Source organism: Trachurus trachurus (assembly GCF_905171665.1).
Source record: "Trachurus trachurus genome assembly, chromosome: 14".
Lineage (NCBI taxonomy): Eukaryota > Metazoa > Chordata > Actinopteri > Carangiformes > Carangidae > Trachurus > Trachurus trachurus.
In genome coordinates, this window is record NC_139903.1 from 12,427,278 (window position 1) to 12,448,938 (window position 21,661).

The following is a 21,661-nucleotide window of genomic DNA, read 5'->3' on the forward strand; positions in this document are numbered from 1 at the left end:
TAGGTTTTTTATTGAAAGTAGTCTTTACGCCCCTTATACACCATACCATTAATGGGCAAACCCCATAAATGCAGTAACAAGATACTGTACCACCTTCAATTGCACGTGAAAACTACACTTTTTTTTCACCACACAGAAAATATCACGTGGTACATTATTATGCTGTTTGTGAGTGTTAAGTGTTTATTGTTTGTAATCCATGTCAGAACAGACTGGTGAATATCCTTTTGTTATAAAGAATGGAAATGAATGAACTAAATGACATAAAGTGATATAATGTTTTGTTTTAGTTACATACTGTAGCCACAGCTTTCATTTGCTCTTAAATCATCTGAATAATTCAAATGTTTTACACAAGAGCAACTAGGGATCCATCCCCCCTCACAAAGCAAGAAAATGAGTACAGTACATTTGATGGATGGATCTGTGAGTTAAACTATCTTTTGTTGGTGATTCTGGATTGAAAAGTGTTTAAAGGCCCTTATCCGAGTCCTTTATGATTTTCTTTATCGCAAAGTATACAATATAGCTGCCTGTATACAAGGGCAAAACTGGCACTTCACTGAGAAGTATCATCCTGGCAAGGTGAAGAGCATCCTTCTACATTTGATCCTCTTCCGCTTAGCAAGATGTGTTCTGAAAGCCAACTGCAACAGTTAGAAAACACGCCAGGCGAAGAGTTGAGTTGTTTTCTAGGTTGAGTGGAGCTTTAAAAGAATTTAATTATTATGATTATGGCTGTGGCTCTTGGTCCTGGACTGGTCAGTAAACCTTCAGAGAGGAGTCATTAATCTGCAGATTCAATTAGGGCTTATACCGGACTCATTTTTATATGCTGACAGATTCAGAAGGTAACCCTGCAATAACTGATTTTTTTTTTGCTTCTTATCAACACATATGAAGCAACATTAGCATTCATTTGGAGTCATGTTGTTTCTGGTTATTTGATGATTGTAAATCCAATATTCACTCTCCTTTCAGTTTATGGTTTTCAGTAACACCAGGGGAGAATGTCTGGCTCTTAAGCTGCTAAAGGATTTATAACTAGCCTACTGTGTTCGCCAGCGAGATGCTACAGTGGGAAAAACAATACAGCCTGTTACAGAACAACACTGATGAGGGCAGTGAAAGTTAACGACTTTAATTTTTTTTTTGAGCAAGTATAATATATAGAACCAGCAAGGTGTTGATGCAGAACAGCAAGCTAAAGGGCTTTATGGAGCTGTAGGGAACTGCATGAATTATGTCATAAATCTCATGACTTTCCCACACGTGTGCACTCTTTCCAATCAGATCGCGACTCTGGATGGCTTCACCCCTTGTCTGTGTACAACATCTATTGCATGTCTATCTTGGGTGAGGGATCCTTCCTATGTTGCTCACCCTGAGATTTTTCCCTGTTAAAAGGGTTTTCTTGGGAGTTTTTCCTCAATCGATGTGAGGGTCTAAGGGCAGAAGATGTTGTTATGATGCTATGTAAAGCCCTTTGAGACAAACCGTTTGTAAAAATGGGTTATACAAATAAAATTGCCTTGCCTTGCCACATAGCCTACACATTTGTTAAAATAAGGTATTAACTCTAATCACTTTTAATAAGATATTTGTACGTTTTGCTATTGCTACAGTATAGCATTAACAGCAAGTAAAGACACTTAAATAGTGCTTAAAACTGTATGAAGAACAAGTAAAAATGGTAAGATGTTGCAATTGATTAAGGTGCACATTTATTGTTTTGTCTTGAGATAAAAATGGCTAATGACTTGGATCAAGTATCCTGTGGTGGCAAGCACCTTGCCCTACTGCGAGGAATGAGAAACATTGCCCTTGGCTTTCAGGTGTAAGGTTGAGAAGATCAACTGGATAATGAGGTGATATGTGTTCAAATGTTTTATTTATCTCCTATAATGTATTGGAAAATGCACTTAATGTTATATTTCTAAGTGTTTTTTTTCTAGCAATCTGTCACTGATTGCTAACGTCTTGTTCAGCCTTCAACAGTGCTCATGTCCATGTTGTCCTTTCTGTTTCTTCTTTTGTTTGGGCACAACATCTGCAGAAGTATACCATCAACAGTGTTAACTCTTACCTCCATCACCTCTTTTCTCCATTACTGACATTAAGACGCTAGCCAGCTAGCCCCGGCCCAGCTCTGCACTTTCTGATAGCGACTCACCACTCAGAGGCCGCATTATGACCTCAAAATACAGTGCAACAATGGCTGAATCCCTTGTAAAGCAACAAACACCAAACATTCAGACCAAACACTGTATTAGTCGGTGAATATTTATATTATGTCCTAATGATGCATTAATATGTAGGCTACCCGTGTAATAAAGAGGACCATTAAAATTCTGATCATTTAATAATGTATACCTGTAAGCAATAAGAAGACAATGACAAGACAAACACCCAAAGTTTAATTTAAAGGTCTCATCTCAAGGGACAAGTTGAGTATGTCCCCAACCAGTTTATCAGGGAATCCTGAGTCATTCCTGCAGTTGGAAGAACTCTTTCTTGCATTTAGAACAACAAGTGATCTTGTGGAAGAAATTAAGGACCACAAAGGTCACAGGAGCTACTCCCCTCACTTATCACTGCTGAGTGGAGTTGATTCACAGACTGCCTTGTTAATAAATCACAATGAGTTTAGTGTAATTACATACGTTGTCGTTTATGAGTGGGTGGGTCTCAGGATACACGTACAGACATCGGAAGACATCTGTGAAAGACTTCCTCACTTTCAACAGCACACAGGTGCTCTGTTGATGAAGGCTCATAAGTGAGGTTAATTAAACAGCATGTCTCATCACATCCTCACAGCTTCCCTGTCTTCAGTCGTCCTCATCCACCTCACAGTCACAGAATTGGATGGGTTTACCCCTGGGACAATCTGAAAAACCTGGTGACAGTTGGAAATCAGGAGCTGACCTAAAAAAACAAGAATGAACAAACACCTTGGTGGGTGTTTTAATTATAAATAATGGAGTGAAAACAACAAACGCTGCCAATTAAATCTGCAAAATTCTCGAGAATAGCTGACATTTTGGAAAACAGCAATTTTCATTTAATTTGCCTTTAAATATACCACATTTTACAGTGTAGACAGATAATGCTATAAACCACTGTATGTTACTACAAAGTATCTTGATCGATTAAGTTCTGTTCTTAAAATATATCAATATTTATAACATTAATCACAGCTGATTATTATTATTATTATTAATTATTAAGGGTATACACAGGTTTGTGTGAAAAAAAGCTTTATGGAATGATTTCTTGGCTGTATATCAGTTGCTTTAAAGTTTAAAGAAAAACCATGACCATCAGAGTTTTGTATCACATAACATGGCCAGAAAACATCACACTCACTGTATTTTTTATTCTTTTTTATACGCTTTAAACTCTTGAAAGTTGAAACATTGTTGGCATGGAAAAACGGCTCAAGAGCTGTGTAGTTTTCATGGTCCGTTGTGGCTAGCAGTGCTTTTTGTTCTATCTGATATTTTGTGGTGGAAAATTCAATATTTCATGTGAAAGTGAAAAGAGGAAAGGCAATATAGATTGGGTTATAGAAGTGAGATGAAAGATTAGTTGTTGTAGTTGATTAAGGAACAGCAATATTTATTATAACAGAGAAGTTAAAGTGACATATTTGTTCCATATGTAACTTACAGACTAGGGCTGGACAATATGACCAAAGATCTATATCACAATGTACATTTTACTTTTCAGAGATAAATAAACAATAGTGTTTTTCATAATACAAAATGCCTGATAACATTCACTTTACTAGCTTACTCTTCAATGTCTCCAGTTAAAGGTTTTAAACTTTGCTGAAGCTACTCCCAGTTTAAGTTTCCGTGGGATTCAGGCAATTTGATGTGTTCGAAATTGCTATACACGTGAAATTAGGCTAGTAGGGAATTCCTACTCAATAATATAATAAATACGGCCCATTGTCCAGCCCTACTCCACAAGTTATTGCCAGAGTCATGGGAACATAGATTTGGATGAAGTGGACTCAGTGGAGAGAAACAATAAATGGAGCCAGTCCATGACCAGAATGTCCATCATCCCAGAGTGGGAATAAAGCAGTTAAGGTGTTAAGTAAAAACCTCCTACAGGTGAATCTGCATGCAATTCTCTCAGTACACACAACAGATAGTTCAAATCTGAATGAAAGCAGCTCAAATGAACACAGCTGAATGCACAACCACAATCAACAACTCATTTCCTCAGTCTGATGAAATGACTACCAAGACTGATTTCCTGCAGACTGAAGTTCATATAAGAATGACTTACAATAAAATTAAGTGATTGTGCTTTTATAACCAAAGTAGAACAAATAATACAAAGACAAGATGTACATCACTTATAAAACATTAACACTGTTCTATAAAAGTTGAATTTGAAGCACTTCTGTGGCAGTAAACAATTTCAACAGTTTACAAGATGGCTGGTAATGACTGAATATCAATTACAGTAAAAATAACAAGACGACTGACAAGCAAAGATCATAGGGACCGCATCAAGCAGTCACCATGGACAATATTTTTGTAGACACTCACAACCGCCATCAAATGTGCATTCATCTTACTTCGCTGAGCGACCAGAGGTTCAGGCTCCTGGAGACTGGTCACCCAAAAAGCAAATAATAAACAGTGCATCAAATTGAAGTCCACAGACTTAAACATGAGAGCACTTCTTTTTTTCTTTTTTCCAACATCAAATGAGAAATGTGAAGTAGAAAACGATAGCATGTGTTGTGCAGTTTTTTTTTTTTTTAAGTCTTTTTCCATATAGTAAAGGTCAGAGTCCTTCGTCTGAAGCAGCTGCAGGATTTTCCTTTTGTGCTCGCATTGCTTCTTAGCTTTTCAGGAACTGTGAGGAAACACGAGTGTTATGATTTTTTCCTTGCATGTATTCAGGGAAAATACATTTAGACACTCAAGTAAAATTAAAATATCTTGGGTTTTAATTTACCTCTTCCACCTGTCCCGTAGATGCCACCTGTCCTCCCTGTTTGGTCCTTGAATCTCCACATGACATAAAGCTGGATGGATTAGGATCATCAGGTTCCCTCTGAGCGGGACCTGATGGAAAAGAGGGACGACTGTACAGAAGGACGTCCCCAAATTCTGAGGAAGAAACAAAAAAAGCAAACATTTTAATCGGCTAGACACTTCATTGCTTATTTAAAAAATGTCTTACTTTAAATAATCCACTGGGTACCTGAGTGCTGTCGGCTTTTGCTACTTCCTTTTCCTCCCAGTGGAGTCTTGTGCTTGTCCTGGCTCTCTCGATGCTCAAATGTGCCCTCCCTCACCCTATGAGTCCCAGTGCTGCCTCTTCGACCCCGGGCGTCCCCAGAGCCCATCCGAGGCAGCGTGGCTCCCCTCACTTTATAGTCACCATGGGACATTTGGCTGGAGAAATTCAGAGGCATGCAAGTGTCTGGGGACATGGAGCAGAGCAAAGAGATCCAAATGTAAGCCTCATTATGAGATACAGAGAAGTAAACCTCTAATCATCCTTAGTTTAATCTTTACCATCATTGAAGACATCTTTGGGTTGGTAGCCCTGTTGACCAGACTGGTTCTGTTTATGCCTCCTTGGTCTTTTATGTGTTATTGCAGGACTCATGTTGCTGTCTGTGGACATGGGGCTGCTGGGACGCTGGTGCCGCCGGTCTAAAATCATCACAGATTTATCACAAATAAAAAACGTTTAGAGCGTGCATAAATGTCACATTTAACAGCAAACTTACAGCTAAAGACTTCAATTATTTTAAATGCCCAGAGTTATTTCTATTCAAATTAGTCAAATATTAACGAGTTGATTTATTTTACCGTGTTATTCTTTTCTTCCACATAAAGTTGAAACAGTTTAGCTGATGTGCACCAATCAGGATTTGGAAAAATCTGAATCAAAATGTGATGACACCACTCCCACACAGACCTCCACCTCTAGCCACCTCACCTTCTGTAAAAAAAATAAAAAAAACAGTCCTCACCTGAGTCCTCTGGGTATCTGCACATACGCAGACCCACAATATCCCTCGATGAGGCTACCGCCTGGTTGAAATCGCCGTCTGTAAAGAAGGATCCTTCTGAGGTGCTGACAACACTGGACCTGCCTGATGAGATGTTGTCCTCAGATGCTGAGCCCCAGCTGTTGACCATGGACCCTGTGACTGATCGGTCCAGATCCCCGGTGCTGGAGGCTGGGGTTTGGTCCAGCCCGTGGAAGAGCAGCTTGTGTGGAGAGGGGTGGTGCAGCTGGTGTTTGTGGTGTTGGCTGTAGTGACTGTCAGGGAGCTCTGCGTCCCTCTCCTCTTCGGCCTCCTCCTCCTCCTCCTCCTCCTCCTCCTCCTCGTCCTCTTCCTGTTCGTCAGTGTCCACGCAGAGGGGTATGGAGCTGTAGGTGTGTGTTGGGGAGAGCGGATGAGGTTGGCCGGTGATGTGTTGGCTAAAAAAGAAATGGTGCAGTCTTATCAATGCTGTCAAACGTCTTTGCAGGATGTTGCATCAGTTGATCTGGTTACCTGGGGTGCTCGGCTCCGCTGTGAAAACCGTTGCTCAGCTCTCCCTCTGGTGACGTCGTAGGTGGGTGACTATAGGACACTTCAGGGGGGGATGAGGCTGCCCCTCTGACTGGTGGAGTTGGACAGCTTTCTAGTCGCCCCTCTGTGTCAAAACTTATATGAAAAAAAGCAACTGATTGAGGTAATGGCTAAAGGCATGATGGGTACTAGCAGCCCCAACACATTAGTCAGAGCCCATTAGACATAAATGTAAATCGCTCGCTCGTCGGTGAAAACAGACTCTTCCATTACCCAAAAAACGTACAAAGGTGAACAATAAGCTTTCTGTTTTTATTACTGGAATATACCGAATGCTTGCTTTGTGTCTCTCTTCTGTTCACTGTAAGTAATTTCAATGATAGAAATCTTACTGTCTGACAAGCACGAATATCTAAATTGTCTAATTAGCCTGTTTAAGGAGTTGGGTGTGACAATAAGGCTGTGTTCTGACAGAAGGTTTGCAGGTGTTCCCAGCATACCTCCAATTAAGCATGTGTGGGTCTGCTAACTTTATCATTATTTCATATTTTTCCGTAATTTGAACCTGGTGGGCTACACCCCGCTAATGAGCGACATAAGGTGCAGTAGCTGCAGCTTCACATGACACACTCTGCAGTGTTTCTAATTTTATCTTATTCACTGTTTTGCCAGTCAAGAGCGAATCGATTCATATATTTGGCATATTTTAGGGTATTTTGTCTGCATTTCTTTTGATTCAGAGACCCCACTTCAGCTCTAATGAATTCAAGTGCTAGAAGTGAATATGTATAATTGTGTGCGTGCAATAAACAACCATCTGTGTGTGTCTTTTTCCCCCCCTACCTCCTTTCCATGGGAAGGCTATACTCATCACAATCCCAGGCATTAGCATGAGGAGGAGACGGGGCTTCTCCCCAGCTTACTGCATTATGTTTTGGCATCTTCGGGGCCCGTGTTCCTTTCTTTTGATTTTGACTCCCTGAGAAGAAATGCAAAAAAAAAAAACACGCAGCGGTAAACACAGACTTACGGTTTGCCTCATCAAAATTCATCATTGGACAGAGCAGCTGCTGGCCTTACCTGAGGTGCTGTTGCTGCCTCTGTCTGAGCTGTGATGTGAGCCTCCTGTGCCGTGATCGCGGGTCTGGTTGTAGGCGATGGTTTTGGGATGGATCATTCCTTCATTTCCTTGCAAATGATCTGAAGAATGGAGAGAAAAGCAAATTTGTAACATCTTTTTGTTTCACATAAAAAAAATAGTATGAAGCATAGCACTGCCTACCTTTATTTAGCATGTTTTGCTCAATTATGTTGTACTGCATCTGTGCTGCCATCTCCTTTGGTATTGGAGGAGGGTTGGGGGGCTGTTTCCAGGGGGGCATGTCCAGAGGCTCTGCTATAGCGCCACCAGAGGCTGCCTTACTCTTGATGCTGGCCTGAATGAGCTGGGTGGTGGCATATGGGATGGGCTCATATGTGGCTGAATCTCCTCCTGGACTTGCATAGCACAAGTTGGAGTTGTTGAATGTTTTAATCTCATTGAGTTTGTTGGAGAGATTCACATCGCTGTAAATGGCCGTCTCTGAAGAGAGCTGCCCCCCCTGTTTGTTTTCTGGATGGTTTCCATAGTTGGCTATGCAGTCAGCTGAGGAGGATGTGAAACAAAGCAGCACATGGACACATGAAGACACAACCCTTTGGCACTGCTGGAAGCCGTTTGATTTTTATCAGACACACACAGATGCACACACACAGACAAAGAGACAGCATGTGTGTCTAATAACACTGTAACCTACGACATGAACTCATTCTTGCACCAACCTGGTCGGCTGTATGTTGTCATGTTGCTGTCACTGGTGCCATTGCCATTATTGCAGCAGTTGATGCTACAGTCCTTGTGATTGGCACATGCATTAGGCCAATTGTCTGGCAGCCACAGCTGGTTTAGCGGTTCCCCCATGCTGAGGAGGCCAGGTCTGCAACAAGGAGGACCACAGGGCTGTCAATCAAAACCTGCTGTCTTCATAAATCACCAAAGAGGAAACAGTGGGGTGGATGCAAACAGCTCATCATCTAGAGCAGGGGGACAGCTCCCCCTAGTGGCTCTACAGCGCCAGTGCATTTCTTCTGCCTGCCTTCATGTAACTCAAAGGGATAAAAATATCACTCACCTGCCAGCACTGCACACAGATTCTCCTCTTTGATACGCAACTGCAAAGAGACACAGGGAAACATTAAACCTTGATGAGCTGTCAAAAAGTGGAAGTGCCAAAGGTAGAAAGTCTAAGCACAAACCTAAAGTCAAAAGTCTGCATATACTTCAACACACAATTCTATCCATAGGGCTCAGTGTTTGACTGTCTGGTTTAATCTATATGAAAACAACACAAACAACTGCCTGCGTCTTTAGCAGCCTCTCTGTGTGACTACACTACTGATTTAGAAACACAGATTGATACACCACCGGTACATCTAAAATGAATAAAGATTCCCCTGTAGGATATATGATGCATTATGCATTTTCCTTTTTTAATCAAGTGAAACGAACGAGCTAGTGAGCAGGTGAGCTATCAGCAACTATCAGCATGTTGATGTTTGTGCAAATGCACATTGTTGCCTTTTTATTATAGGCAAATTTCTGCTATGCAATTCAACACATCCACATTCACAAGTTGCTTGTACTGTATAGGTTGACTTGCAACATTTCCTACTTAAGTTCCTACTTTAGAGAGGGAACAATTGGATCACTTTCCATTGTGGCCCATGCTTTACATGTAACACTTCAATACTATGTTTGTAAAGCCTAAAACACCAGTGTCTCTCAAAACTAATTCTACTTTACTTAATTTGTTGGCTGTATTCTATGTATTCTATGTTCATATGTTCAAAAAATGTATTCAAAAGGTTGTTTATCATTGTACAAACTTGGCGCAATCAGTTGTGCTTCCATACTTTCCCATTTTCACTTACTATCTTGGGCTGTTTATATGAATTAGACAAAAATTGACTTGGTACATATAACAGTAGCAGATCAAACATTCTGTACATACCTGTTGGTGTAAAGGTAAATGATGGGACTGTGGGGACAGATAAGAGAGAGATCAGAGATCAGTTTTAACATACTTTAGCATCACTATAACTATGTACTTGAGACTATGAGGTTTTGTTTCGTGTATCTGCTGTTTGATGGGCATCTCCTTATATAAAACTCAGTTTTGTGCAAACATTTAAATAGCCACACGTCATTTGCCTCCTACATCTTACAGCTGCCTAAGACATTTGACATGTGTGCCCAGGTGAAGGTTAATGGGAGTGACAGGCAACCAGAGAGGGAGAGGAGAAAATAACGGTGATACGTATTATAGCAGACATAGTAATGGCAGCTTGACAGGCCTCGCCTCAAAAATCTGTGCCGTGTTGAGGAAATGACACTCTACAAATGAGCAAGTAAAGGTCAGCCTTTGAACGTCTGCATAATCGCAAATGCAAATTTGTTTCTGAAGTCTTTGTGTCAAAGGAAGATTAGACCAGAGTATTTTTCAACTCTTCATGTGCTCTGCTTATTAGACTCTGAAAATATCCCTGAATATCACTGGGATGACAACTGCTGCTCACTGAAGTAGCAGCATGGAAACAACCTTCAAACATATCTGTAAAAGTAAAAAATGTTTTGCAGTTGCACACAGAGTGTAATTTTGCAGCAAACACACATCAAACCTCCTTTTTTGAAAAAAAGTATATGCATGTCAGAGGAACACACACCCTTTCGGATGCCAGTGTATGTGCTGCTTAGGCCACTTCTCTTCTTCCGGTGACGGTAGAGCCACACGCTGAAAATCATGAGGACCAGCCAGCAGGTGGCACCAATGCCAGCAATAAAGGCTGGCTGCCTCACCACATCTGAGATCTGAGACAATGTGTCTCTCTCCTCACTGATGTCCATCATCTGGCCTGCAGAGTCTGATCAGCAAAGGAAAAACAGAGAAATTTGATATATTTTTGTGCATGAAAACAACAGCAGTGAAGGAAATGGAAAGCTTAATGTTTCAGTGTGTTCAAAAATGTTGATGAAGCTGGAAAACTAAACTAAACTAAAAAAAAATCTGAATGGCTAAGAAACAGTTAGGAAGCACAACATGGTGCTTCAATTCAAATTCTACATTCACAAACATTTCAGAAGTTCAGAAGTTTTCATTGTGAGCTGCTGTCTCTGATTTAAGCTCAGTTTGTCACAGCTTCCTCATTGAACTTGAACTCCTACCTAACTGAAAGAAAGTGACATCACTCTTGACCCCAGGTCCAGCACCGTTGCTAGCTGCAACCTCTACGCTGTAGCGAATTCCTGGTGCCAGACTTGAGATGAGCACGGAGAAGGTGGAGCCGTCGACTGACTGGTTTACATGATAGCGACTTTCATTACCCAGGCACCAGATCTGTCAAGAGAAGGTGAGGAGGAGACAGTATGACAGCGACTGCCTGAGGGACACATCCAACATCACAAGAGGCATCAACAGTCTCACAAAGATGCAATTTACATTTTAACTGCGGTACACACAGCATTAGTACAGGAGAGGGTGGGAGCCTTCCTTTCTTACCTTGTACTCCTGAATGACTCCAACCTCTTCCAAGTCTGGAGGCGGTTTCCAAGCAATGAGGATGGCAGTTCCATTGGCATTACTCTTTGTCACTGTGACACTCTGTGGTGCTCTGCTAGGGGCTGAGGCAATGAGACACACAGTTAACAATACAATCAATGTCTCTGGCAGCAGCACAGTGAATAGAATAGTGATAACAAAACAACGTCTGGCTGCTTGTTATCTACATATACAGATTGAAAAATATAGAAGAATTGCACCAGTGTTTTTCAAGTTCCTGTCAGCTTTTTATAGAAACACTGAACTTTAATCACTCACCTTCTTCTAATGTCTTAACCACCTTAACCTCACTGTCAGTCCCCTGGAACTCATCAAAGAAGGGGCGCACTTTGAACTCGTAGATGGATCCTCTCTTCAGCTGACCGATCACCACCCCGTCCTCCCGTGGGCTGCGAACATCCAGGACACTCCACTGCCCCTCAGGCTGGCCATGCTCAGCAGATGCTCTATAAAGCACCTTGTAACCCTGGATGTATGGGGACTGCGTCTCCACCTGATGGAGATGGATAGATAAAACACGCTGCATAAATGTCATTACATGCAACCCTGAGAACTTTTTATTATGAGCAGCAAAACAGCAGTTTAGTTCAGTTTATATATACATTTATATTGGAGGTTCATAATAATATTTGCACGCGAGTTAAAAGAACACATGTCTAGGAGGTTAGAGCTTCATCTTGTGAACACATTTTGCAGGAAGGATCTGTTGAAACTCAGTTAATTCTCTTTTGGCTTTAGGGCGATACAGATTAACATTTCCCCATATCTGTGAATTCTCACAGTAAACCGCAATATGAGGTCATTAATAGTTTCCTCTCAGGAAACTCTGTTTAAAATCAAGTCAAGAGAGGACAAATCGCTTTCCATTTAAACCACACAATTATGATAAAAGATGCCTTAAAAGATCTCTGCGGGGGCATCCAGACATATAAAAACACATCCACAGCTATCTTTTTAGAGACCTGTCATTGACATACAGTACTGTAATCTGCTAGTCCCTCACCTTAATTATCTTGACTAAACCATCATAACTACAGATTGTGTAGCTGTTAGGTGATGCATTGACTTCCATTCATTGTGACCAGTCGAACCCTATTGTTAACCCTCGCTTTGCCCATTAACAATACACATTTCCCCCCCTAACATAACCTTCAAATGTTAGAAATACTGTTTTGCCTCTTGGTCCTGTAAAGGTCAGTTTGTAATGGAAAAGGTCAGAAAGAGGTTAAAAAAACATGTGAACACACAAATTCTACAAATATATCATTATGCCTTAGGGAACTAATGATAAAGTGTCCTGCAAAGATACACACACAAAGCTAAATTCAAAACTTTGCAGTGGATTTATTCTCTGCTTATACATGCTCAGATAGAAATCCAAGGTAATTTCAAAATAAAATAAATAATTCAAACACATTTCAAGGTAGTTTTAGACTCAATAGTCCTCCTGAACTATTTAAAGCTCCATGTTTCACTGAATCTCTGTTCAAAGAATATTTGCTCAGTCATCATAGAGTTGAAAGACTAAGTGAAAACATGTCAGAGAGAATGTTGGTCTGCTCTGAAATGACTTCTCGTAAAAACTCATAAACAGCAATGATTTTTAAGGTTTGACCTTGGCCTTTAACTTATTTGTTAATGTACAGTATGTGTTTACATTTACTGGTGACACTGCACAGTTGACCTTTTCCCATATTTACATTTTACATTCACTATATTTAACTCTGACAACCTTGAGCATATAGTTCACATGGTATGCCCCCCCCCCCCCCCCCCCCCTTACCATCCACTGCAGCCTGACAGTAGTAGATGACAGGACAGTTGGTGTGTGGAGGTGGATGACTACATCTCCCAGCTCCCTCTGGATGTGACGGTGATCCACTCCCTGCATGGTGGAGGTGCTGTCTATTGGTGCCACAAGGAAAGAGGACATTGAATAGCAACAGTGAACTGAAAAAGAGCTTGCAATGTCATCGGGCTGCAACAAACATGCAGTTTTTATACTTTAAGTGGCATCTGTTCAATATAGACAGAAGTTGAAATTGAGATTGAGAAACCCACACTCACCCTGTGTTCTGATGGAGTCCGAGATTGGACTGGGGTCACTGAGACCATAAGCATTCACTGCTCTCACCATAAAGAGGTAGACGGCTCCAGGCTTCAGGTTCCTCAGAACAAAGGTCTGGGTCTTCACATGCTCAGCAAGAGTCACCCACCTGCTGCCGAGTGTGTAACTACAAGAGCAGGTGAGGGTATGAAAACAAAGTGGGGAAAAAGGTGATTCATTAAACTTGCTAGACAAAATGTGTTACATGCAGTTAAAACATGATGGATACTTCATCAGTCTAACCTAAATCCCTCGATCAGGTAAGATGTGGGTGTTGCACCAGCACTGGGGTTGGATTTCCATGACAGGGTGACGGAGGAGCGGGTGATGTCGGTCACATCAGGTTTTAACGGTGCACTGGGAATCAGGTTAGGATCTGTGGGATGACTGGACTGGACAATAACTCCAAATTCTGCCACAGAGATAGAAACAAATTCATTAAAAATGTACAACAACTTTTCGGCAGGAACCGTATTAGCAATTCTTCTAACTCTGACTCATAACCTACCTTCCACTTGCAAGTATGCTGTCCAGGAGGCCTCTCCATTTGGACTAGAGGCAACACAAGTGTAGAAGCCTGTGTCTCCCAGCTGTGCAGAGAAGGTACAGGAGTAGACATTTGTGGGTTTGCTTACCTCAGCACAGTCACTGTATCTGTTAACTACACCTGCTGTAGTGACTTCAACCCCTACCTTAGCGTAGCGAATCTCCAGTGACCCTGTGTCTGTGAGGGACATGCGGGAGTCCACTGGAGAAACCAGGACACCATCCTTCTTCCATTGGACTGCAGGAGGTGGGGGGCCTGAAGTCTGACAGCCCAGGACTACTGTGCTGTCCACAGGAACAGTCTGGTTGAGTGGGCCCTGTCTAATCACAGGAGGAGGGTGGTCTGACCCAGCTATTAAAAAACACAAGCAAGGAAGTTTAAGACATATGGTTAGTTCCTGTAGACACACTGCATATACATATACATATATATACATATACATACTGTACCTAAAACACTGATCATTGTTCACCTTTTTGCAGAGAAGTCAAAACCCATATTAGTCTTTGTTTTTTTTTTAAAATTAAATGTCAAAATATCTCAGAGACAACACAACTGATGGAAACTCAATGTAAGATTTGAATTTCTCTCTCTTCTCTCCAAACTATATTCAAGTTTTCTCTGGTCATCTTTAGGGAAGTGAATTATTTTTGGGGCTGGTGAAATATCATTGTCATTATATGTTCAGCATGGATAAAATGAGGTGTATTCTATACAATAAAAGCATTTGGATACGTTTTGGGAGGGATCTCCAGTGTTATTCCCAAGTTCATGAATTAAGCCCTGTTTGTACAAAGTGTGCGTTACTGTCTTGTCATGGAATTAGTACTTGTGAAAATTGTAAAAAAGAGCAGCATCTCACAGCCATGTGATTATGATGCATCTGCATCTCACTGCAACTCTGTTTTATTCTGGTCAGTGACCTTATAGTACAGATGACATCTGTACTATTATTATTAAGTAAAGGCCACATTTAAAAAAAAAACAGTAAGTAGTGTCAACAGTACATTATAGAAGAGGAAATTGGGAATTGATGATCACTAAAGATCAAAGCTGAAGAGAGAGACAGAAATAAGAGCACAAAAGATGAAAAGTAGAGAAAATGAAATGCTGCCAAAAAAAGAAAGACAGATAAGATGTGAAAGATATTGGGAGGAAAATTGGTAAAGAGAGAGAACAATAGGTTTAGCTGGCTGTGCAGGCAGTGAAGGAAAAAGAAATCAACTTTTCCCCTCCAGCGGAGAGCAACTAATCGTTCATTCGGCAGTAGGTGCTGCTGGAGCCAACTCCAATCACAACGACAAAGCCCAACTAATAACAATCCCACTTAGATAACACAGCTCTCTCTCTCTCTCTCTCTTACATTTTAAAACCCTTTGGATGGGGGCAGGGTTCTACGTAAATAAATAAATAAATACCCTAAAAAAAAGAAAAATGGTGATGGAAACACACCTTGAAAACCGCCGGCAGCACCAGTTATTTCCATACAAATGCACCACTCCAAACAGGGATAAGAGGAGAGTGGTGGGATGGGGAGAATTTGGGGGGAGGGCAGACACAGGTACAGATGAGAGTGCAGTGCTATAAACCAATGAAAAAAACTGCATAAAACATGACCCCATTTTTTTCCCTACTTCCATTACCTGCGACAAATTTTTCACTGAGTGGACGCCCCTCATTTCCCTACTAGGTGGCCGCAGAGCATATTGCCAATAAGAGCAGCAGATTATCCATTATGACTAAAAGGGCTGCACCAAACAACTCAATGTGTAGATTCAGTAAATGTCTGTTTAACCCTGAGGCAATTATCTTCATTAATTTAATATATGTACATAGTGCAAAGTTAGCCAGACACATGTATTCATGATCACACAGGTCGTTTAATTGGGAGCCTGTAGACTTTCCTGGCGGTTTGTAATTACTGGTGTGGGCCTCCGAGCACATTTAAATTGCTTTTTTTCTCCAAACAATTAACACAGTTATTTCATCACCTAGAATTGGGATGACAGTCCATCAGGCCACTTTACATATAAAAGTACCTGTAAGCCATATCTTATGTCTATGCTACAGTCCGAGTTCATACAAATCTCCAATACAATAGCTCACAGATGGTTTGTATTAATGGAAACTAAATTTACAATGGATAGTAATTATTCTATTTTCCCTTGTCTTCTTTATTCACATTATACACGTTGAGAAATGGGACACTCCTTACGTGCCATGGGAACAGAGGGTTTTGATCCCAACATGTGAACAACATCCTCTGAAATCCCTCTCCTGACAGTTAGTAACCAAGGCCAACTACCACACCTGAGGGAGGCAGCTCTCACCAGTCTGCAACCTGTGCCAATTTGTAGCTTAATATACCAGCTCAGCCAAGGAAAACTGCAGCACAAAGGTAGTCTGTGTAGCCAAAAGACAAAAAACAGAGGAGCTCCAAATGTGCTGAATAAAAGCCCACCCCCCACATCTGCCCTCCATCACTCCCTCCCTTTACTCACAGTCTGTGACCTCCAGCAATGCTTTGGTAATAACACTGCCTGCGATGTTGAGAGCCTGGCAGCTGTAGAAGCCGCCATCAGAGTGCTGAACATCAGTAATGGTCAAACTGCCCATCTGGGAGACAGACAGGCGGCTATAGGGCTGTGGTGGCTGGTAAGAGAACAGGAGACTCTGGAGGGGGAGGACGACAGAGATCACAGACTTAGGAGTTCATTCATGAGAAGTGATTTAGTGCGATGACAGACTGAGGGTCAGTCTCACCTCGCTGCCCTCCCTCTGCCAGAAGATAGCTGGCTGTGGGTTGCCCGTGGCCTCACACTGGAAAGTGACTGTCCTGCCCGCTGTCACCACCTGGTTCCTGGGGCGTATGGCAAAGGCTGGGGGCACTGAGGAAGAAGAGAGGCCCCAATTACCACACATTTTCAAAATTCCCTATTTTAGAACACATTAGTATGCATAGGAAGCTGAAGGAATAAAGCAGGCTTAGTGTGTATATAGCAAAAGCAGTTACTATTACCTTTCTTAATGAAAAATATAGAAATGTTTGTATTCATTTACCCACATGTCATGAATTACATACTGTATTGGTGGATGGATTTAAAGAGCAGATAGGACAATGACAGGGGCTCATGATTTCCTGTTGCTGTCTGATGGTGGATGACGGATGGATGACAACTTACCAGTGTTGACTACAAAGGGAAAAACACAAAAAAGAGCAGTGAAATGAGTAATCAGGGTGCATACAGGGATATGAAACTGCACTCAACAGTATGGCACATGTTTGAATGAGTGGGCACAATGGAAATGATACAAAAGAGCAGGAAACAGTCAGTAATATATGTACATAATCAACAATAGTCTTTTCTTTTAAACTTTTTGATGTGATTAATATCCTTACAATGTAATATTGGTTATTATAATTCATTGCATCTCACTATTATGCTTCTACACACAAATGTGAAGAGACGGAGGGATAAATTGAGAGAAAGAAAAAAAATATGAGTTCACACTGTGATAATACACATTTTACATTCCTGGTTAAAATTATTGGAACCCCTGAATTTCAAGTACATAATTCAGAATGTCCTCAGATATAAATGCAAATAAAGCAATTTTGTATAACTGGAATATTTTCATAAAATGTCCAAGGTTACTGAACAAAAAAAAACTTCAATAGTTGTATAAAAAAGAGGCATAAACACCATGGAAACATTCATTGACACTCTTCATTAAATTTCAGTTTCAGACCCTTTTGTCAACGACAATCTCGAAATGTTTCTAGTAAGCAAGTGTCTGATGTGGTTTCTGCCACTCATCCAATGTTATGTATTGACACTCTTTCAGGTTTGCACAAGTCGATTTCAGCTTTCTCTAAAGGCTTTCAATGGGATTCAGGTGCCAATGGACTCTATTGTACGCACTTTAAAACAGTCCGTCTTTTCCTTTTCAGCCATTCTTTAGTGCTGCTGGATGTGAGCCGTGGGTTGTCCTACTCAAAGACTCAAAACCTTTGCCTCAGTCTAAGTTTTCTAATGCTGGGTAACACAAATTTGTTCTGAAATGCCTTGGTCATTTTCTGATGTCAGAATTCCTTTGATACATTCAATGCCTCTGGTACCGGAACAAAGCAAAGCAGCCCCGCAGCATAACAGAACCACCAGCATGTTTCACCGTAGGTAGGCTGTTCTTTAGATGCCTTGTATGGTGTTTTATCACACTAACACTCACAGACTCCTCTCACTGAGTTTCCTCCCAGAGACATCTTAACAGTTTTATGGCTGGGAAAGTTCTGACATTACATTACGAACTGTGAAAACAGACATCTTTGGCAATTGCCTTGTAGTCTTATCTCCACTATGAAATTATCAGCAGTATAGAGATTAATTGAATTCAGGTTATTTGCGAATAAATGTGTCCAGCATATTTTTTGTCTGTATTTTTGTACTGTGTTTCACCATTATAAAACAGTTAGTTGTTGTTCAATAACATACAGCACAGCTTATTAAATACTCAGAGTATACAACAGGAGATAATTTGCCTTTATTTCCCAAAAAATTCTAAATTCGTTTTTTCTCTAGTCTGGGAATAAATTAGACTCAGACTGCATATATTTTATATATAAATATGTGTCAAGGATGTCAAAGGACAAGGCACACCATTTAGCCCCAATTACACTCAGCAGGCTTGTTGATTGTGAGGTGTGAAAAGAATATCTAATTGCTGGTTTGAGCTACATAGCCAGGCAGCCTTGAGACACATTTAGACAAAGATACAATCCTCTAATGAGGACATAAACCTGTGAGGGCCGAGGTGGGATCATTGCGTCTGGAAAGAGGGGAGAGTGGGGAACTGCAGGGTACGGTGCAGGGTTCTGCTCTGTTAAATGTGCTATACAAAGACATATTTTGAGATGGGAACAACTGTGCATCTTGACATCTGTAAACTAGATTTATAGTGAAATGAATGGCTAGCTAAGCAGCTGGTTTTGGAACTACTGTGAGAGGATGACTGCGGTTATTGCTCAACATTTTTGTGTTCAAAGAATGTTTTTAGAAACGCATATGATTTCGCATGGCGCAAGGAAGCTGGGTTTAAGCTCCCCATCTGCAAGGACATGTGTCAAGTTTAGGCAATTCAATTTATCTAAAAGTTTCTTCCAAGCGAATGCCTGATAGATTATAGATCATTTTAATGAGTGCAGCGCTGAGCAGTCTTTTCATTTCATGCCTGGAACCTGTGCAAATCTTAAAATGAGTAACCTCCTTGGCCGGCTGCAGTTGTTTCAAATGGCAACTGTTTAATATCAACCAAATGTTCTAAGTCAGTAAAAATGATTCTGTGGTTAAGACTGCAGCCATGACTGAGCTAGCCAAAGGTTAAGTAAGAGAGTTTTTTTTATTCAATTATGAAACACACATACACTCAGATAGCTCTCTGTTCCTCCCATAGTGCAACTACTAGCAGTTATTCCTGTCCTTCGCCATTCAAAATTAGCTTTGGTCCCCCATGACGCCTGTTTTCTCAGGTTTTTGGAGGGACAGGAAGACAATATAATTGGAACCATGTCATTTCTCAGCATGCAACCAGCCCTGCCTTATCTTTAATTAAGTCCCACTGTCCTCACAGTGAGGGTGAGTGTGTTTATGTGTATGGATTTCGGCCTGTTAGTGCAACTATGAGAGGTGTCCTGCCGCTCATTTCCTGTGACTGATTTAAAAACTAAGGGTGTCATTGTGGCAGGACAACTTGGACCGAATGAATCCATTTTCACGTAAACATTTACTTTGCATGGTCTCCTCAGTTTATACACAACATTACTATGAAACCCACTGTAAACAAACTGCAGCAGTGTCTTATAGTGCTTATTATTTAGAAGTGGTGACTGCTGCAGACACCATATGACCTCCAGACCTCCAGCCAGGCAGCCAGGAAGTGGGGGAAAGAAAAAAAAATCATAAATCACAAATACCCGTGAGATAATTTCGTCCAGCACTGCGCTGAGAGAAACAGCCTAGAGCACAATAATGAAAACTAGGTCTGGATAAAAAGCAAGGTAAAAGTCACAGCCTGCTAATTTGTGACACTATGAGACAGGATTAGTTCTCCTGTTAGGCTGGAAGAAGCTGTTTTGAAGATACTTCATCCATGAAGAAACAATCAGAAGTCCTGGAGAAAAGTGTGTAAACTCTTTACTGCATAGAAAAGAGGATGGCACTACGGTTGGAGGACATTAACTGTGAGGGTTGGGATGTACTGACCGTGTACAGTGAGCGTAGCGGATGCTTCAGACTTCCCAACCATGTTCTCCACCACGCACGTATAGGAGCCCTCATCTGAAGAGGTCACTTGGCGAACAATCAAGGTATGGTCCTCGAGGATTTCAAATCTGGAGGCAGGACGGACACACACAGTCAAGAGATGAAAGGAGAAGTTGGAACACCATGTTTGCATGGTAAATGACTGCATGTAGAGGTCCTTTGTGTATTACCTGCCCTTAGGCAGGTCAGAATCGTCTTTTCTCCAGCGGATAGTGGGAACAGGGTCTCCTTGAACCACACAGTGGAACTCCACGCTCTCATCTGCCAACACCACTACACTGCTGGGCCGCTTCACAAAGGTCGGTCGCTCTGGAGGACAGCACAATAGCTTGTATAAATATTAATATAATCATCTAGTAATTAACATCTTTTCTTTGTATAGATTATAACATGTACAGGTCTATTCCAGAGTGAAAAACATTGAAATTGTTGTAAAACACATCTTTGTGTAATTCTTATATAATAGCCTATATAAGCTTATATATTGCCTAAGGTACAACGTCTAGTAAAGTGTTCTACAGTTTTACAATATTACTTCTGAACTTACTGAAAATGTATTTAACTATCAACTTTTGACAGAAATCACTTTTCTCTGGAACATTTAATCTGTAGACTCCCACTTCGGTCTGCTCCACGATGAATAAATAAATCTGGCTATAAAATCAAGCGCATGTTGGAGATGTAATACTGTATTCTGGTGATAATCCTCAGACAGTCTCCAAAGTCATTCATTATGCACAACCTGTAGAACAATGCATCCTGACCTGTTTCTGTATTCAGCAGGATTATTCTCATAGCCTTGAACAGCTCCATGAGGCACTATACGGTATACTCCCAACCTTAACCAAGGTCATCGAACTGTGTGATACTGATAAGAGCTCTATTCTGATGGGAAATGTTAGCAACATAAAAGAGAGGGGGGCTGGAGAACAGAGGCTTGAAGCAGGCATTTGGGCTGGGAGCCGTCGGAGGCAGCATGGGGAGCACTTGTATTGAAAGGTTTGAGAGGCTGTAGCGCCGGATGCATCGGCGGTAGATGCTCAGCACATGTTTGGTTGGAAGCACAGCTGACAGATTGGATGGTAGTCCTGCATAATCAACGTAATTAATGGGTTATTATACCCCAGTGACAAAGACCGCACACAGCAGACTGGCAAACGAAAACCACAGAGAACTGAGAGGGTACTAACTGAGTCACGACGCACAACGCAATCACAACGCTGCAAATTTTTACCCAGCACGGTGAGTTCGGCGATCTCGCTCTCCCTCTCCCCCACCATGTTGGTCCCGACGCAGATATATTTGCCCGCGTCACTCTTCCTGGTGTTGGTGATCATCAGCTTGCCGCTGCGGATCTGAAAGACAACACAATGTTTGCACACCTGTATTTGCACAAGACCTTACTTAGCCTTGTGTGAGCTGTTTGTGTGCACGAGTCCCCGAGCGAGTGTACCGCATTCGTGATGGGTG

At 41.4% G+C, this 21,661-nt stretch overlaps 1 protein-coding gene across 1 annotated transcript in view; it reads right to left on the reverse strand.

Moving 5' to 3' along the window:
• Positions 1–4,797: 4,797 nt before the first annotated feature.
• Positions 4,798–21,661, reverse strand: part of LOC310997517 (roundabout homolog 1-like) — a gene marked incomplete at its 5' end in the record, with an annotated part of 81,307 nt that continues 64,443 nt past the window's right edge. Inside the window, 26 exons of the mRNA XM_083987236.1 lie at positions 4,798–4,881; positions 4,984–5,138; positions 5,233–5,454; positions 5,550–5,690; positions 6,014–6,417; positions 6,623–6,697; positions 7,406–7,541; positions 7,643–7,762; positions 7,845–8,207; positions 8,384–8,538; positions 8,734–8,773; positions 9,613–9,639; positions 10,325–10,522; positions 10,824–10,995; positions 11,158–11,279; positions 11,476–11,710; positions 13,001–13,122; positions 13,285–13,451; positions 13,568–13,736; positions 13,833–13,914; positions 14,017–14,222; positions 16,373–16,544; positions 16,635–16,759; positions 20,132–20,259; positions 20,362–20,500; positions 21,426–21,546. Coding sequence (XP_083843362.1) covers positions 4,867–4,881; positions 4,984–5,138; positions 5,233–5,454; positions 5,550–5,690; positions 6,014–6,417; positions 6,623–6,697; positions 7,406–7,541; positions 7,643–7,762; positions 7,845–8,207; positions 8,384–8,538; positions 8,734–8,773; positions 9,613–9,639; positions 10,325–10,522; positions 10,824–10,995; positions 11,158–11,279; positions 11,476–11,710; positions 13,001–13,122; positions 13,285–13,451; positions 13,568–13,736; positions 13,833–13,914; positions 14,017–14,222; positions 16,373–16,544; positions 16,635–16,759; positions 20,132–20,259; positions 20,362–20,500; positions 21,426–21,546 — 4,011 coding nt within the window. The 3' untranslated portion in view covers positions 4,798–4,866. The remainder of the gene's footprint in view (positions 4,882–4,983; positions 5,139–5,232; positions 5,455–5,549; positions 5,691–6,013; positions 6,418–6,622; positions 6,698–7,405; positions 7,542–7,642; positions 7,763–7,844; positions 8,208–8,383; positions 8,539–8,733; positions 8,774–9,612; positions 9,640–10,324; positions 10,523–10,823; positions 10,996–11,157; positions 11,280–11,475; positions 11,711–13,000; positions 13,123–13,284; positions 13,452–13,567; positions 13,737–13,832; positions 13,915–14,016; positions 14,223–16,372; positions 16,545–16,634; positions 16,760–20,131; positions 20,260–20,361; positions 20,501–21,425; positions 21,547–21,661) is intronic.